The sequence below is a fragment of the Microplitis demolitor genome, chromosome 6 (genome assembly GCF_026212275.2).
Source record: "Microplitis demolitor isolate Queensland-Clemson2020A chromosome 6, iyMicDemo2.1a, whole genome shotgun sequence".
In the NCBI taxonomy this organism is placed as follows: Eukaryota; Metazoa; Arthropoda; class Insecta; order Hymenoptera; family Braconidae; genus Microplitis; species Microplitis demolitor.
In genome coordinates this window covers 1,254,648-1,270,900 of record NC_068550.1, presented here as the reverse complement: position 1 = coordinate 1,270,900, position 16,253 = coordinate 1,254,648, and the positions used below count along the sequence as shown (strand labels likewise).

General features: G+C 35.8%; 5 protein-coding genes and 1 long non-coding RNA gene across 7 annotated transcripts; 2 read left to right on the top strand and 4 right to left on the bottom strand.

Moving 5' to 3' along the window:
• Positions 1 to 430: 430 nt before the first annotated feature.
• On the bottom strand, positions 431 to 1,490 carry LOC103575678 (uncharacterized). The gene is made up of 3 exons (XR_549321.3): positions 1,404 to 1,490; positions 1,308 to 1,332; positions 431 to 917 (listed from the first exon to the last, which is right to left on the bottom strand). It is a non-coding gene; the product is annotated as an uncharacterized LOC103575678 (long non-coding RNA).
• Positions 1,491 to 1,525: 35 nt separating this feature from the next.
• Positions 1,526 to 4,466, top strand: LOC103575677 (protein sly1 homolog). The gene is made up of 7 exons (XM_008555544.3): positions 1,526 to 1,682; positions 1,801 to 1,960; positions 2,208 to 3,060; positions 3,135 to 3,532; positions 3,615 to 3,753; positions 3,812 to 4,015; positions 4,158 to 4,466. Exons 1-7 carry the CDS (start codon positions 1,655 to 1,657, stop codon positions 4,266 to 4,268), a joined length of 1,893 nt encoding a protein of 630 aa, XP_008553766.1. The 5' UTR covers positions 1,526 to 1,654; the 3' UTR covers positions 4,269 to 4,466.
• Positions 4,467 to 4,510: 44 nt separating this feature from the next.
• On the bottom strand, positions 4,511 to 6,154 carry LOC103575676 (PSME3-interacting protein). 2 transcript variants are annotated; one of them, XM_008555543.3, is made up of 6 exons: positions 6,100 to 6,154; positions 5,736 to 5,990; positions 5,542 to 5,640; positions 5,182 to 5,469; positions 4,899 to 5,115; positions 4,511 to 4,600 (listed from the first exon to the last, which is right to left on the bottom strand). In XM_008555543.3, the coding sequence occupies exons 2-6, from the start codon at positions 5,830 to 5,832 to the stop codon at positions 4,573 to 4,575; spliced, it is 729 nt and encodes a 242-aa protein (XP_008553765.1). In that variant the 5' UTR covers positions 5,833 to 5,990; positions 6,100 to 6,154; the 3' UTR covers positions 4,511 to 4,572. The 2 variants fall into 2 exon arrangements, with proteins under 2 accessions (XP_008553765.1, XP_008553764.1); XM_008555542.3 differs by lacking the exon at positions 4,511 to 4,600 and having other exon boundaries at positions 4,683 to 5,115.
• Positions 6,155 to 6,242: 88 nt separating this feature from the next.
• On the top strand, positions 6,243 to 7,018 carry LOC103575675 (barrier-to-autointegration factor B). Its single transcript, XM_008555541.3, has 2 exons — positions 6,243 to 6,492; positions 6,583 to 7,018. The coding sequence occupies exons 1-2, from the start codon at positions 6,367 to 6,369 to the stop codon at positions 6,727 to 6,729; spliced, it is 273 nt and encodes a 90-aa protein (XP_008553763.1). The 5' UTR covers positions 6,243 to 6,366; the 3' UTR covers positions 6,730 to 7,018.
• Positions 7,019 to 7,101: 83 nt separating this feature from the next.
• On the bottom strand, positions 7,102 to 11,985 carry LOC103575674 (leucine-rich PPR motif-containing protein, mitochondrial). The gene is made up of 4 exons (XM_008555539.3): positions 11,667 to 11,985; positions 7,974 to 11,602; positions 7,735 to 7,887; positions 7,102 to 7,329 (listed from the first exon to the last, which is right to left on the bottom strand). The coding sequence occupies exons 1-4, from the start codon at positions 11,798 to 11,800 to the stop codon at positions 7,262 to 7,264; spliced, it is 3,984 nt and encodes a 1,327-aa protein (XP_008553761.1). The 5' UTR covers positions 11,801 to 11,985; the 3' UTR covers positions 7,102 to 7,261.
• Positions 11,986 to 12,537: 552 nt separating this feature from the next.
• LOC103575673 (leucine-rich PPR motif-containing protein, mitochondrial) lies at positions 12,538 to 15,891 on the bottom strand. Its single transcript, XM_008555538.3, has 2 exons — positions 15,552 to 15,891; positions 12,538 to 15,492 (listed from the first exon to the last, which is right to left on the bottom strand). Exons 1-2 carry the CDS (start codon positions 15,674 to 15,676, stop codon positions 12,639 to 12,641), a joined length of 2,979 nt encoding a protein of 992 aa, XP_008553760.1. The 5' UTR covers positions 15,677 to 15,891; the 3' UTR covers positions 12,538 to 12,638.
• Between the last annotated feature and the right edge of the window lie 362 nt (positions 15,892 to 16,253).

Here is a 16,253-nt window from a genome sequence, read left to right as displayed (position 1 = left end):
TTTTCTTTTCATTTATTTTTATAATGAGTGATTAAATAATTATTTTAGTGATAAAAATAATAGTAATTAGTCAACGTGATGCATTTTTTTCTTAAAGATAAAAAATAAAAACTTAATTTATTTCTAAGTTGTAGTAATAAATGTAAATAATTAGTTATTATTTACTAAATTAGAATACTTTGTCTCGTGCAATCAACAGTTTTTCTACTAAAATATATGATAATAATAATAAATAATAAGGTAATTAAATATAAGGCTCATGTAAATTTAAATAAATAACTGCCAACAATAAAACATTAATGTGATTTAATTAAAGAGCTTTGTTAAATTGTTTAAACATTATAATTAATGAGTGATGCTTATTTAATTAATGAACAAAATTACTCAAGTGATTTATGATAATAAATTTTTTTACAAAATAAATCATTAACACATTATTTACCTCCATTTTTTATTATTCCAGTTTTATTTGTACAACATAAAAATTTACAAGCTGACAATTTTTATTTTTTAAATAAATTTAAAAAGCGCGCGGTAGATTTTTGAATTTTGTACGCATTTTTTCCGAGATTTAATTTGTTTATTCAAAAATAAATTGTCAGCTGTTGGTATAATTAATTTTTTTTTAGGTAATATTTAAATTAATTGTTATATAAAAATATGACTAAGAATTATTCGCTTAAACATCAGGAATAAACGCAGAACCTTCTTTTAGTAATTCTCGTTCTGCTTTTAATTTCTCAACTTTTTTAACCGGCTTTACATTGACGAAATAATCATAACCCAACTGAGTAATTGCTACTGCGGTAACAAATGTAAGTCCTATGCAACCATAAACAAATGCATGGTGTAATTTATCAAATATCTTATTTTTTGTTGCCAGCTTCATTGTTTATAATCGACAATTCAAAATTCACCTGAAATCAATGAAAAATTTAATAACACCTAGCGTACGAACAATTGAAAACTGACTTTTTGATTTTTAAAATCGTATACGTCAATTTTTCACGAGTATGAATCCAGTAGACAAATTTAAAATTTTAAAACAATAAATTAAAATGCTTATAAAATAAAAATAAAAAAGTGCATATGCAGACAATTCAAAATTCAGTAAATTGAAAGTTTGTCTGGTGTCTGCTACATTCACACTCATCAAATTGTCAAGTTTTTAAAAAGAATTATTTAAAAATTTATATGAAAAATTTTAAAAGTACTCCGTATATATTTTTCCAATCAATAATAAATTTATATATATAAAAATACAAAAGTTATTAAATTCTTATTGACTCTAGAACATGCGGACTAACCTGTCGTTATTTGAAAAATCTAAAACTGAAACAAAAACAAATTTTTAATTAATAAAGTCTATTATTTAAATAATTCTATTAATTAAAATATCTAACCTGGTAATTGTTGTGTTAAAAGTCGCAATTTTCGTTTTTTTTTTATTTTACACTGACGCACTTGCTGCCATCTGGATTGAGTTTAGTCTCAAAATAATAATTTGTAAATGTTAGCGATAGTCACTGACAGAAAACATATTTTATCAACGTCACCACTATTATATACCTACATATATTTATATATTTTTAACACCCTCATTATAAATATTTATTAATTTTAATTTTCATATATATCTGTCTTGACTGTAAATATGATGACACTTCGCGAAAAACAGATTCGTAAGTTTTATCATTTTAGCGCATATTATTTGTTTTACAAATTTAAACATTTACTTGGTTATGTTGATAATTAATTAATTTATTAATCAGTAGTGATTGTTATTTATATATTTTTTAGATGCTCTGAAGCAAATGTTGAATTTAAATCATCCAGAAACAAAGACAACGACAGCTGTTCCGACGTGGAAGATTTTGATTTATGATCGTGTAGGTCAAGATATAATATCACCATTGATATCAGTCAAGGAATTGCGTGATTTAGGGATAACATTACATATGTAAGTACTTTTATTTATTTATTATCAATCATCGAAACCCTGTCAATAATTTAATGATACTGAAGTTAGCTGACGTCTAAAAGTTTTCGGATTTTTTTTAAAACGACAAATTATAAAAAAAAATATTTCAAAATACTGCACCTTTAGTTTTTTAAATTTTCTACAAAGGGAAAGTCTAAAAATGATTAGACGTCGGCTTACTTGAGTATCGTAAGTGATTTTATTAAACTGACCTTAATTTTTTTAGGCAATTACATTCTGACAGAGATGTAATACCTGAAGTACCAGCAATATATTTTTGTGCACCAACGGAAGAAAATATAGGTCGTATTGGGCAAGATTTTCACAATGGAGTTTATGATATTTATCATTTAAATTTTATATCTCCAATTTCGAGACAAAAAATGGAAGATTTGGCATCTGCGGCACTGTTAGCTGGTGCGGTTGCCAATATCCATAAAGTTTTTGATCAGTATCTTAACTTTATTACTCTAGAAGATGATATGTTTGTGCTAAGACATCAGAACAGTGACGTAATATCTTACCACGCAATAAATCGTGGTGAGATTAAAGACACTGAGATGGAATCAATCATGGACACAATCGTGGATAGTTTGTTTTCCGTCTTCGTAACACTAGGAACAGTTCCAATAATACGTTGCCCACGTGGCAATGCCGCAGAAATGGTTGCCAAGAAGTTGGATAAAAAATTACGGGAGAACGTTTGGGACACGAGGAACAGTTTGTTCCAGGGTGAAGTCGCCGGTACTGGGCACTTTACATTTCAACGCCCGCTGCTGATTGTCCTGGACCGGAGTGTTGACATGGCGACGCCGCTACATCACACCTGGACTTACCAAGCGCTGGCTCATGACGTCCTCGAGCTGGCGTTGAATCGGCTGGTAGTTGAAGAGAATGTTGGACGATCACCTGCCGGTGGCGCTAGGTCTAAAACTCGTCCATGTGAGCTCAACAACACCGACCGGTTCTGGTCTCAGCACAAAGGAAGTCCCTTTCCTCGAGTAGCTGAGGCTATTCAAGAAGAACTGGAGCAGTACCGCATCTGCGAGGAGGAAGTAAAGAAGCTCAAGAGCTCAATGGTTCGTATAATTATAATTATTGATCATCAATTGCCAATAAAAAAAATGATTACCCTAGATATTTTTTTAACCAGGGTATTGATGGCGATATGGAGATACCAGGCAATATGGTGGCTAATAACACAGCCCGGCTTACAACTGCCATCAACCATTTGCCCCAATTATTGGACATGAAACGTATGATTGACATGCACACGACAATTGCCACGGGAATACTGAACGCCATAAAATCCCGTCGTCTTGACACGTTCTTTGAGATAGAAGAAAAAATAATGAGCAAGCAGACACTCGATCGGAGTATCATTGACATTATCAATGACCCGGAAGCTGGTACACCTGAAGACAAGATAAGATTGTTCATTATTTACTATCTCTGCACAAATATGTCGGATGTTGAGTTCAATAAACACGAGGCTGCGTTAGCCAACGCCGGGTGTGATCTCAATCCTCTCATGTACATAAAGCGGTGGAGGTACACGAAATATTTTATTTATTTATCATACTTATAATTATCAATGTAACTGTCAGTAATACAAAAATAATATTTATTTCAGGGGATACACCAAATTGTCAGGTATCCAAAGTAGTTATGAAGGCGGCGGTACCAAGACAGTCAGCATGTTTTCAAAATTAATGAATCAAGGATCCTCGTTCGTTATGGAGGGGGTTAAAAATCTTGTTGTCAAGAAACACGTGAGTTATTGTAATTAATTAATTGTGATGGTGAATAACAAAATAATAATTTTTACAGAATTTACCTGTCACTAAAATAGTCGACGAGTTGGTAGAAATGAAACAAAATTCAAGTACTGATGACTACTATTATCTTGATCCAAAGCAATTGAAGCAAATAGAGCATGTACCCAAAAACCGCACTACATTCCAAGACGTTATTGTATTTATTGTTGGTGGCGGGAATTATATTGAATATCAAAATTTGAATGACTATGTCAAGGTAATTATTATTATTTTTATCTTTCACTTGAGTGGACGATTGGAATAAAGTTAATTAATTAATTAAGTCATTAAATACTAAAAAAAAAAAAGAAACGGGGGCACTGTCTACTTTTGATTGATAATTTTTTTCGTTCTTTTAGCAAAAGACAAGCAGCGGTGCTAATAAACGAGTCGTCTATGGTTCAACGACGCTAATAAATGCCCGGCAATTTATCAAACAACTTTCTCTCCTCGGCCAAGAGGTGCACTGACTAAAATAAAAAAATAAAATATTATAAATATTTATATTAATAATTGATAATTATTTATAAAACGTTGGGTACTTTAATTAGCAAGAGCTCAATAAATGTACATTTAATTATCGTAAAGTAACACGATCTGATTTTTAAAAAGTTACTCGTGTTATTTTCCAATAACAATTAAGAAAATTATTAAAATAATGAACATTATTTGTACAATGTGGTTTTTTAAATAATAAGATTAAGAAGAAATATATATATATATAAATATAAATATAAAATCAGCAAATTCTCGACTCGTGTTTTATCAGCAGACTTACTGTGGATGACTACGACTTTTCGTGCTGTAAATAAAAAAAAAAAATATAAAAGACGTTTATTATTAAATTGTTGTATTGAATATCACTTACAATTATTTTAAAGTTTTTTAAAAAATCATTAATTATAATAATTTCATTTACAATCGCTTATTTTAATAAAGATCATTTTTATATCTAGAATTAATTGATTGATTATTATAAATCTATTATTTATTTATATTTAAATTAAAAAATTTTCCTACTTCCTAATCCCTAACTCTTATTCTCTGAATTTACTTCTATTTTCCTGCCTAACAAATCATACTTGACTGGATTTCCGTACTCTGTATCTGAATCCGATGAGCAGTCGCTGTCACTCGAGTCATTGTAAGATCCAAGTCCCGGAAGAATCCCAATGCACTTCATCCCACTTGCCGGGTACTGGCTTTTTGTTGCCACTGATTCTGATTGTTTTTTACTTTCCTCCAACTCTTTACCATCAAGACTTTTTTTCAAAGATTTTTCATCATCAGCTGATTCAGATAGTTTTCTCTTCGTGCCTACAAACCAAACAATTAAACACCCGAATTAATCAATAGAGGAGTAATTAATTAAATAACAATTACCTTGACCTGATTGTCCCGATTTCTCGGGTTTTTTAACAACAACACCAGCCAGCAATTTAACTTGCGAATGTTTGCTACCGGAAATTTTGCTACCAGTCTGCGGAGTCTTTAGCTCAGACTTCAATCGCTCTTCCTGCATTTTATCCTGCAATGAAGCAACACGTGCTTTGAAATCACGTAGCTCTTGAGCTTCTTCTTCATTTTTTTTACGCTCTTCCTCTAATTTCTTTCTGTCAACCAGATCAAGAAATTCGACTTCATCATCATCTAGCCCTTTTATCATATTCTCTGCGTAAAAAAAATAAATCAGTCGATAATTATTAGCAATAAATTAACCAATAAAATAAATCATCAACTTACTGAGCTTGTGTGCTTCCTCATACTCAAGATCTCGTTTAGTTTTTTGTTCCTGCAACTTATCATACAGCGGCCTCGGGTCATATTTTTCTTCCGGCCGTTCTATTAATAAGTAAATTTAAAAATAAATTTTTTAGCCATCATTAATATAAAAAAAAAAAAAAAACATTTAATTAATCTTAATAAATTTAAATTACCAAGTGGTTCTTCAGCAGTTCGCACACGTTCCCATTCCTCTTGCTTAGCTTTTCGCTGCTCAGCGAGTTCAGCTTCTGATATAAAACCCGAACTCATTTTTTTTTCACCAAATAAATAACAAGTAATAAAAAATATATCAATTATTAATATAATATATTTACTTTATTTGTAAACTGACACAAACATCCCATTTATTTTTTTACGTCACGGTTTTGATTAGATGGCGTACGTTCTCAGATAAAATTCCCTTTAACCTAAAAATATATCATATATTTATTAAATAAATATAACAAACTCATAAATTATAATTTATATTTCTAATCTGATTAAATATCATATTATTAAATTATTATTAATTATTACAATTAAAATATTCACTAAAAAAATATCTAAAAACAAATTTTCAAATTTCCCGGCAAAAATTAAAGTTCCCGCCATCTGTCAAATTTTAATGAAACACAAAACTATCCAGCGCGCGGATTTCGGGTGTTGAGTCTCAGAAGCCAGAGCTCGTTGGACCTTCAAATTGCAAAGACGCATCTATTTATTCACATTGTCGGTTCTATAAAAAGAATTACATTACAAACTGATAAAAATTAATTGTAATAAGAAAATAATAAATAAAATAAAATGTCGAGTACTTCACAAAAGCACAAGAATTTTGTTGCCGAGCCGATGGGCGAAAAACCAGTGACAGATTTAGCTGGTGTTGGTGAAACTTTAGCGAGACGGTTAGAAGCTGCCGGCTTTGATAAGGTTTGAATTCTTTTTACTAATTTATTTTATTTTATTAATTACTGATAAGCTTTTCCCATAACAATAAATTTTTTTTTAAATTTATTGCAGGCTTACGTAGTGCTCGGGCAGTACCTGGTATTGAAGAAGGACAAAGAGCTCTTTCAGGAATGGATGAAAGATGTTTGTTCAGCCAACTCGAAACAATCAAACGATTGCTATCAATGTCTACATGACTGGTGCGATGAATTTTTGTAATAGTCATATATATAGATATATTTATCATATATTTTCTTATCATAGATGTGGTTGATAATAAGAAAAATGTCTATTGTCTATTAGAAAAATATCATTATAATAATTGTTTGTCTATGAGACATTTGATGTTGCTAATTATGAGGATAATGATAATGATAACTATATTTTAATCAAACGATATTTTTATACACTCTAAAATTTTTAAATTATAATCGTACACTGATACTTAACCAAATATTGTTTTTTACCCGTTGATTGTAGTTTCCTGCATGACTAATTATGTTTTTTGTAACAGATAATAAATAATAATAATTGCCAGTGAAAAAAGTGTCTTATATTTATTTATCAGGAGAATAAATTTAATAGTTTTGGTAATTTTATACAGAAGTTTTATTATCGTGGTGATAATTCATGTATTGTATACAAATAAAAGTATTATTACAGCGATGAATTTAAATGTATGATTAGTATAATATAATTAATTTATTTATTTATATATGAAATACTTAAAATTTATACTACGTAACTAATTTTAAAATTTTGATGATCCAAATTTAACTTTCTCAGGCTCGTCATCGATTTCTTCTGTGAATTCGTCATCTAAATTTAAAACAAAAAAAAAGTTTATTATTTTAAATAAAAATAGTAAATAATAATAATTATTATCAACGACTTTGAATGTAGCAGGCGTTTTTAAATTATTTTATTTTTAAATAAATAAATAAAACGATAATTAAATAAAAATTAAAAAAGGCGCATTTACAGAATTTTAAAATCGGTAATGTAAGAGATCAGTAATTTAATTTTTAATGACCACCCTAATAGATTTACAAATGCATGGAGTCATCGGGGACTAGGTCTCTTATGTGCATTTTTTTATTCCTATAATTTTAATTGTTCAATTTGCTTGGTCATAAATTTAAATGTTTTTTATATCTGCTACATTTACGCTCATTATTATCATCATTTCCGATTAATGTCATTTAAAAAAAAAAAAAAAATTACCTTGGGTTTGAAATGAATATGGAAACGTTCTACCAGAACGTTCAATGCCCTGTTTTAAGTCTAGTAAAATTTTATCTGGTATAACATTAATACGATAACGTTTTGTTGCTTCATGAAGAATACCCAATGATTCATCATAACGACCAAGTAAATCTGAAAGCAAAGCACAGTTAAATATTAATGAAACATAAAAATTATCTCATCACGTAAAAAGAAATTAAATTAAATGAATAACTTACTGTAGCATTCCATTACACCAGACATCAATACTCCAGACTTATTAATCGTCAGTGTCGGGTGCTTTTTGAGTTTGTCCATAAGCGTTTCAATTAACTTGACATCCTTTGTTTTCTGTGCGTACTCAATCACGGGCCTGATAAGCGGCGAAGGAACGCTCTTCATGTAGTCATTCCACAACAGGTCTGCTTTGGGATTCCCGGTGATGTAGTAGTAGTTCCAGAGCACCTGCATCCCGCGTTTTACTCCAGCTTTGTCGAGTTTCTTAGCCCAGGCTTCGAACTCTTCCAAGCAGCTGGGGTCTTTGATAAGGCTGTGGACTATGGACCCGAAGTGAATTTTCTTTTCAATATTTCTGGCGTTTTCATCTGTCGAAATATCTTCGACTTTGATCGACTTTATAAATTCCTTCAAGCCTTTGGCTTCAATGATCGCCGTGCAAAGTATTTTCTCATATCTCACTTTTTCTTTCATCGAGTCATCCATAAGATTCCCCAACTTTACAATGTCATCAAGACGTTTAGCTTCCGCCAACTTCTGTCCTAGTTCAGTGAAAACTGTGACAGGAATAGCTGCATAATTTCCTATCAATTTTGCCGCCATTTCTGTTGCCTTGTCAAGCTGATTGTCATCAAGAACTGAACGGATCAGTCGCCCGTACTTTCCTACTGCCACTCGTTTGAATGATTCCTGAGAAATTAGTCGTTCAGCTTCGTCGTAGTCCTTAGCCTTTAGTGCCGTCTCAAAAGGTCCGATATGAATAGGTTTAGAAGTTGACAACAACCTGATTGTCCTTTTTTTTTGGGTTCCCACCATGTCGTCGTAAGCGAATGGTATCGGCTGGTTGTTGCTCTTCAACAGTTTGCTCAATGTTTCAAGGAACTTCGAGGTGGGCTGGATATCCTCATCCTGGATTTCAGTCCAAAGGAAGAGCCCGCGCTGCCAGTCGTTTGTCTTTGCGTACGCAGCCAGCAGACTTTCGTACATGTGGGCGCGATCCATGCGCTCGACACCTTTTGTTATTTTTACCATCTCCTCAAGAATTTGGGGTCTGTTGTATTTCTGGAAATGTTCAATTCCACTTGATATTTTTGAATTGTAAACTTGTAGACCGGGAGTTTCAAAAATTTTACGCGCTTGTCTTACTTTATCGCAGTCCAGGAATGCAAAGGCAAGATCAACAAGTGCATTACTCTCACCGTGAATTTCCGTACAGAGATCTGTAAGTTTCTGCAGACTGTTTGCGTCTTCAGCCTCGATGAAGGCAATCGAGAGTCTGTTTTTGAACGGCGTGCATTTGTGTTCAATGCAAGCGCGCTCGAAGGTCTCAAGGGCTTTGGGAAGGTCGTCGCGGAGAAGATGGACCTTCACCAGCGGTCCCAATGACCAGTTGTCCATTTCAATATAATTCTTGGACTTCAGCAGCTCGAACATTTTCTCAGTCAGCTCAACATTTTTAGTCGCCGCGATGGTGTCAAGTAGCGATCGCTGGGCGATGTCAACCCCACGTGATTGCTTCTCGTTTTTTTCCTCAACCCGTTGTTCAGATAAAAATTTGAACGCCTCATCAATTCGATCCTTCTTGACTAGCAGTTCCGCGAACTTGATTAACTTTCTCAAGTCCAGCGTAGCATCTGGAAAGTTTTCGTTGAATTTTTTCATACAGTCTTCAGCGGATGCTATGTCCTCTGTCTCGCAAAAGACACTGATAGCCTGGGCCAGAACGGGCGCGGACAAAAACCCGGCACTCTCCAGCTGCTTCAGAGTTTGAGCGATGGCTTCGCTGTCATGATTCTCAATGTGCTCAATAAATGATCGCCTCAGTTCCGTCAACTGTTTGCTGACTGCAGTGTTGCCTTGGAATGCTTGATAGGAACGCAGGTTGTACTCAGACAAAGGAATTTCAGTGCGGCTGCCTGATGTCAGTTTATTGATGGGCTCACTCACCTGACTGCCGAAATAGTTGACGACTTCGGTTCCAACTTCTGGGGATGCGCTGAGACCCGCTGCTACCATTTCATTAAGAAGATTAGCGACCAGGCTAGCTTGGTAGGATGACTTGTTGTTCATCAGTTCGCGAAGACAAGAGTCTACTGTCATTTTCACGCTATCAGGGGTCGAGGATTCTGAGCTGCCTGACAGAAGCCTCAAGACGACGATGAACGCTTTGAAGTCAATCTTATCATTGAGAGCATTCACCAAATGACTGATGAGCAAATCCTTCGGGTAGTCCATGGGGAATGAGTTAATTACCGACGCAGCGCTCCTCAGTTTCCTTTCAACGATCATCCGGTCAACGATCGCTGTCAAAATTTCATTTCGCGGAATGTTAACTTCTGAAAGCTTATCGATGATGTATTCCCACTTGCCGGCCATGTTTGGAACCACGTAATCTCTGATAGTCTCCAACGAAGGAGTGATTTTGAACTCGTTCATCATGCATCTCAGTACGTCTAGCATTCCATCGACATTGAGGGCTTTACCGTGGGACATAAGTATCGGCCAGAAGAAATGTTCGCGAATAGTACCGCCGGATTTCGACCAAGCTCTGAATATTTCAAGTGTGATATTGGAATCAACTTTTTCTGACAAACAGCAGTAACTGGCGAATGAAAAAGCTCGGTCGTTGGAGATCTCATGGGTCATGTACTCGCACACTCGTATGATGTCCTTTGCTGGGGCGCCAGATTTAACTAGCGACCTGGTAAGAAGTGACCCACGGATTTTGTGCCTCAGAGGGTCTGATGCCGTTGACTTGAGCAGCCTCAGAGCCAGTTCCAGTTGGTTCAAGTTGGCCAGCTTGATCAGCAGCCGAGAAATTTCAGTGTCGGAGTGGACTTCATTGGGTATCTTGGCCGCGAATTCTTCAGCTTGTTTGACGTGGCCATTGGCTGCCAGTGCGTAGATGATCTCCAAGTAATGATTCTCAAGAAGAGTCAGTTCAGCTTTTGTTATTTTATCAAAAGTTGCGTTGATAGAGTCCATGTCACCCCGTTTAGCATAAGCGCACATCAAAACCGTGTAAGTGTCAGCAGATGGACTGATCCCAGCGGCTTCGATCATTTTCAACGTGTTCACTGCGCTCTCCAGGTCATTGGCTTGACTGTGTCCGACGATAAGTGAATTGAAAATGTCCTCAGATAACGGCAGACCTTTTGCTTTCATCTGTTCCAGGATTTTAGTCGCTCCCGTGATGTCACCCTGCTTGCAGTAAGCGGCAATCAGTCGCTGAAGAGTAACGCGGTTTGGTTCGATAGATTTATCAGTCATCGTAGCGAGAAACTCAGCCGGTGAAAACTCGTGGTCTTTCTCCAAATAGACATTGAGCAGAGCGTTGTAGTGAGACACGTCCATCCTGACCTTCAAGCGCTCTAGTGTCTTCCACACTTCCTGTACTAGCTGAATGCTCTCCTTGGGATCGGCATCAAGCAGTGGTTTCCCGCAGCTCCTTATTAGCAGAAGCGCATCAAGACCCGACACCGTTCCCATCGTCTGGACATCTGACAGCAACTGCTTGACATCTCCATAGAAGATTCGTCCAGTTTTTCTCAACTGGTTCTCCAGATTCGAAAATCCCTTATCGTTGTAATTTGTCGCTGCCAGTTTCGGCGCCGGATTTGTTGCATAACTCCTGTACATTTAAATATTTAATATAATTGACGAGTGTAAGTTAAAATAATAGAATAATTACGTACCTAGATAAGTTCGCTAGCTGATTTACTTGTCCCTTGATACCGGTAAGTTCTAAATTCGACTGGTGAATAGCGACTCTCCAACCAATGCCGTTCAGCTTTCTTAAGTGTCTCACGTACCTCAGTATTGTTGTCATTGTTGTGGTATATATATTTATAAATTATATATTAAAACTATGTTATGACTACTCGACTTATTTATTAAAAATTAATTATGAGCTTTATTTAGTCACGCTGGTTTTATATTTTCTTTTGTACGATCTTGTATGCGACAATGGCCGCCGTGGGTTCAGCGCACGTGTTCTGCACTATACTTAAATATATATAGTGACTGTATGTATGTGTAGATATGTAAATGTAGGTGTGCGGAATTTCTGGATGTGTTTCGTAACTCATCATATGTACCGACGACGACGTCCTCTACGTCGACTAAAATATCTGACAAAGGAAATTATCGGGGCCGCCATCTTGTGTTCTGTTGAATCACTTTTTAGCTGATTGATGATAAGAATTTTATTCAAATTCTTGTAATATAAAAGACGACTAAAAAGACAGGATCCAATGGATATACTAAATCTCGAGATGATTTTTTTCCTTCGAAAATTTTTTATTATTTGGAATCAAAGGAGCCACAAAAATTATGTGGGATGATAATCAAATAGTCGAATGAAAAAAAAAAAAATAAATAGAAAAATCTAGCCCATTAGTTCATTTTTAGCCAGATTCAGACCATTTTTAGATTTCTGAGGTCTTGAGTGTAGTCCATCGTCTAGATTTGTCTACTGTTCTGAATAGGTACACTCGAGTGTAACCTGATTGTGTAATGTCTGTTCTCATCATCATCTGAAATCATCTAATTCTATCCCTTACTCCAGACATTAGAATAAAACATCATAATTTAAAAATCAACTTACTCAGTTTTTATTAATTACAGACTTTGTACACAATCATTATCATACAAATATAACATTTTAATTAATAAGATCTCCGATGTCTGTCACTGCGATCATAAGGAACTGGTTTATTATTCCTTGTAAGCAAGTCAGCTAATTTATTTAAAAAATTTGAACTAAGTATTACATTGTCTTCTTGCATCTGCGTCCACAATCCTAGACCTTGCTCCCAATCATTCTTCGCGATGTACATCTGCAACAACCCATCGTATATGATGCCGCGGTTTACCCGGGTGGTATTTTTCGTGAACTCAAATAATACTTCAAGATCAGAGAGTTTATTATATTTAACAAAGTGTTCAACAGCTATTTGGAGTGGCTTGTCGTGGATCTGTAGACCTGGAGATTCGAGAATTTTTTTCGCTTGGCTCTTTTTGCCGGCATTCAAATGCGCCACCGCTAGAATAAATTTTGTATTGCCCTTGCCGTGCAGGTCGTCACTAAGTTTTGTAAGCTTTTGTAGATTAACTTGGTCATCAGCCTGGATGATAGCCACGAGCAGCTTGTTCCTGGATGGAGCACAGCCGTAATCTTTGATGGAACGTTCAAAAATCTCCACAGCCGTTTTGATGTCATTATTATCCAGGCAAAACTTGACTAAGGAACCTAGCAAGTTGATGGTTGGCTCTAGATACTTTTTCGCCTTGAGTAGCTCGAACATCTGGAAGGTGACCTGCAGGTCTTTGCGTTTCAAAGTAGTTTCCAGAAGTGACTGGACGAACGTGATGAACCCGCGAGAAAATCTTATGCTGCCTTCTGCTTCCGGTTGTTTGCTGAGGAACATGACGGCGTCATTAAAGCGATCCTTCTTGATGAGCAACTCGACGAATCTCACGATTTTCCTCAGGTCTAGCGTGGACCCGGGTAATTGGTCGCTGAATATGTCCATGTACTTCTCAGCAGCCTCGAGGTTTTCTTGCTCGCAGAAGATGTCAATGGCTTGAGCTAGAACTGGTGCTGATATGTACCCAATAGCTTCCAGTTGGTTCAAAGTTTTGGCGACACCTTCAGGATCTCGTTTCACAACGCTGCGATTGAATGCTTCTCTCAATTCAGCAACTTGGATGGTAGATACCGGTTCCTTCTGCTCGGTATATTTCCTAGTCAAGTAAGGATTGTACTGAGACAGAGGCACCTCGATGAGAGTACCCGAGGTTAACTTGAGAAGCAATTCGTCAACATCGATGTTCACACTGTCACCTAGATATTTTTTAACTTCATCCCCAGTCTGGGTAGAGATGCTGATCCCCGATACCTGTAACTCTTGAAGAAGACTTATCATTACATTGGGTCGGTAATCCGGTACTACTTCCATCACTTCACGCAGAACAGTGTCCGCGATCGTTGAAGAATTACTAGAATTTTCTAGGTCGGAATCATTGGACAGGAGTCTCATTATGACTGAAAATGATTTCACGTCATCTTTGACGTTCAAAGTCTCCACCAGGTGTCTTATAAACAAATCCTTCGGGTAATTTGTCGGGAAGGTTGTCATCATGATGGCAGCATTCCTTACTTTTCTTTCGATTAGAAGACGATCGGCAATGGCCGTCAGAATGTTGTCGCGAGGAATCCCCAACGGGGTCAGTCTGTTAATGATATCCTCGATGTTACCAAACATGTAGGGAATCGTGTAATCCCTGAGTGTGCTCAGCGAAGGAATTATTTTAAAATCATTGATCATGCATGTCAACACATCGAACATGCCGTCAATATTATTCGCCTTGGCTTCGGTGACGAGCAATGGCCAGAAGAAATGGTCGCGTATCTCCCCACCGGCTTTAGACCAGGCTTTCATTACCTCTATTACGGCAGTTGAGTCAGTGGCTGTGATCAAATAGTCGTAGACAGTGGAGGAGAAAGCGTGGGAGTGAAGATGTTCCTTTTCCATGAACTCGCAGACGCGAATTACATTTTCTACTTTGACTCTGGTCTTCACCAGAGCTCCTGTTATATATTGACAGCGTTTTTTGTGTCTCGCGGGATTCTTTGTTGATGATTTGAGTAACCTTAGTGCCAGTTCCAGTTGGTTTAAGTTGATCAGCTTGATTAGCAGCCGGCAGATGTCCATGTCCGAGCCAATTTCATCAGGCAACCGGGTTGCTAATCCTTCAGCTTGACTAGAATGACCATTAGCTGCCAGAGCGTAGATTATCCCCATGTAATGTGTCTCAAGAAGAGTAATTCCAGTTTTTTCTATCTCATCAAAAGTCGCTTTGATAGAGTCCATGTCACCTCGTTTAGCATAAGCGCACATCAGAGCCGTGTAAGTGTCAGCAGATGGATTGATCCCAGCGTTCTCCATCATTTTCAACGTGTTAACTGCGTTGGTCATGTCGTCGGCTTGACTGTGTCCGATGATCAGTAAATTGAAAATTTCTTCATACAATGCCAGACCTCTTTGCTTCATTTGCTTCATAATTTTAGTCGCTCCCGCGATGTTACCTTGCTTGCAGTCGGCAGCTATCAGTCGCTGAAGGGTCACGCGGTTTGGTTCCACATATCCGTCGGCCATGATCGACAGGAATTCAGCTGATGAAATTTCATGGTCTTTTTCCAAATAAACATTCAGCAGAGCGTTGTAGTGAGACACGTCTATCCGGATATTCAAACTCTCCAGTGTATCCCAGACATCTTGTACCAACTGAATGCTCTCCTTAGAATCAGCGTCAATCAACGGCTTGCCGCAGCTCTGAATTAACATCAGCGCATCAACATTAGAAACCGTCCCCGAGGTCTGGATGTCCAGCAGCAACTGCTGAATATCATTTTTGTCAACTCGTTCCCCATTTCTCAACTGATTTTCAATCTTTTCGAACAGCTTGTCATTGTAGATGTTAGACATCGTAGGCTTCGCTGCCATCGACATGTAGCTCCTGCGAAACCAAGTGAAATGTAAAAATTTCTACCAATCATCAGCGAAGTCATTACTCACCTCGATAAATTTCGAAAACAATTCCGCCGATCATTGCCAGGAACTTCTAGCCGTGGCTGATTAACTCTCCAGCTGACTCTGTTCAATTTCCTCAGCTGTCTTACAAATCTCATCAACGTCCTCATTTTCAAATTTAATTATCTAATTTCATACAATTATATTTTATCAAATTTCAGAAACTCTCCAGTTACCTGACACGTGTTTTACTTAAATATATATTTATTTATAAATTAATATGACATATAAGCCACTTTAAATTCTACTTCACTTAAATTATTTAAAATTCAAATATTTTATTGACATTTTCGTAATTTAACCTCTTTTAATAAAATTTCAAAAATTGTCAATAAAATTTTACAATTTGTTGTTATAAAATTTTTAAATAAAATCCATTTCAAAAGATGGCGCCAAAAGTCAAATCTCACAATTAAAAAAAAAATCACTTAAATTATTCAATTTTCTAGTTTTCAAATAATTACCCTCCAATTTAAAAATTGCGTAATTAGTCATACTAATTAAAAAATATAAATTAAACCAATTAAAAATAACAATAACAACTTTAAATAATTAATGAGGTTCGTAACCAAAAATTCAAAATGGCGGGTGTTAAATTTTTCAACAATTCAGATCATGCGCACTTTTACATACTGAGTAGTTGGAAAAAAAAAAAAAAACATATAATAAATGTAAAAAAATAAAAAA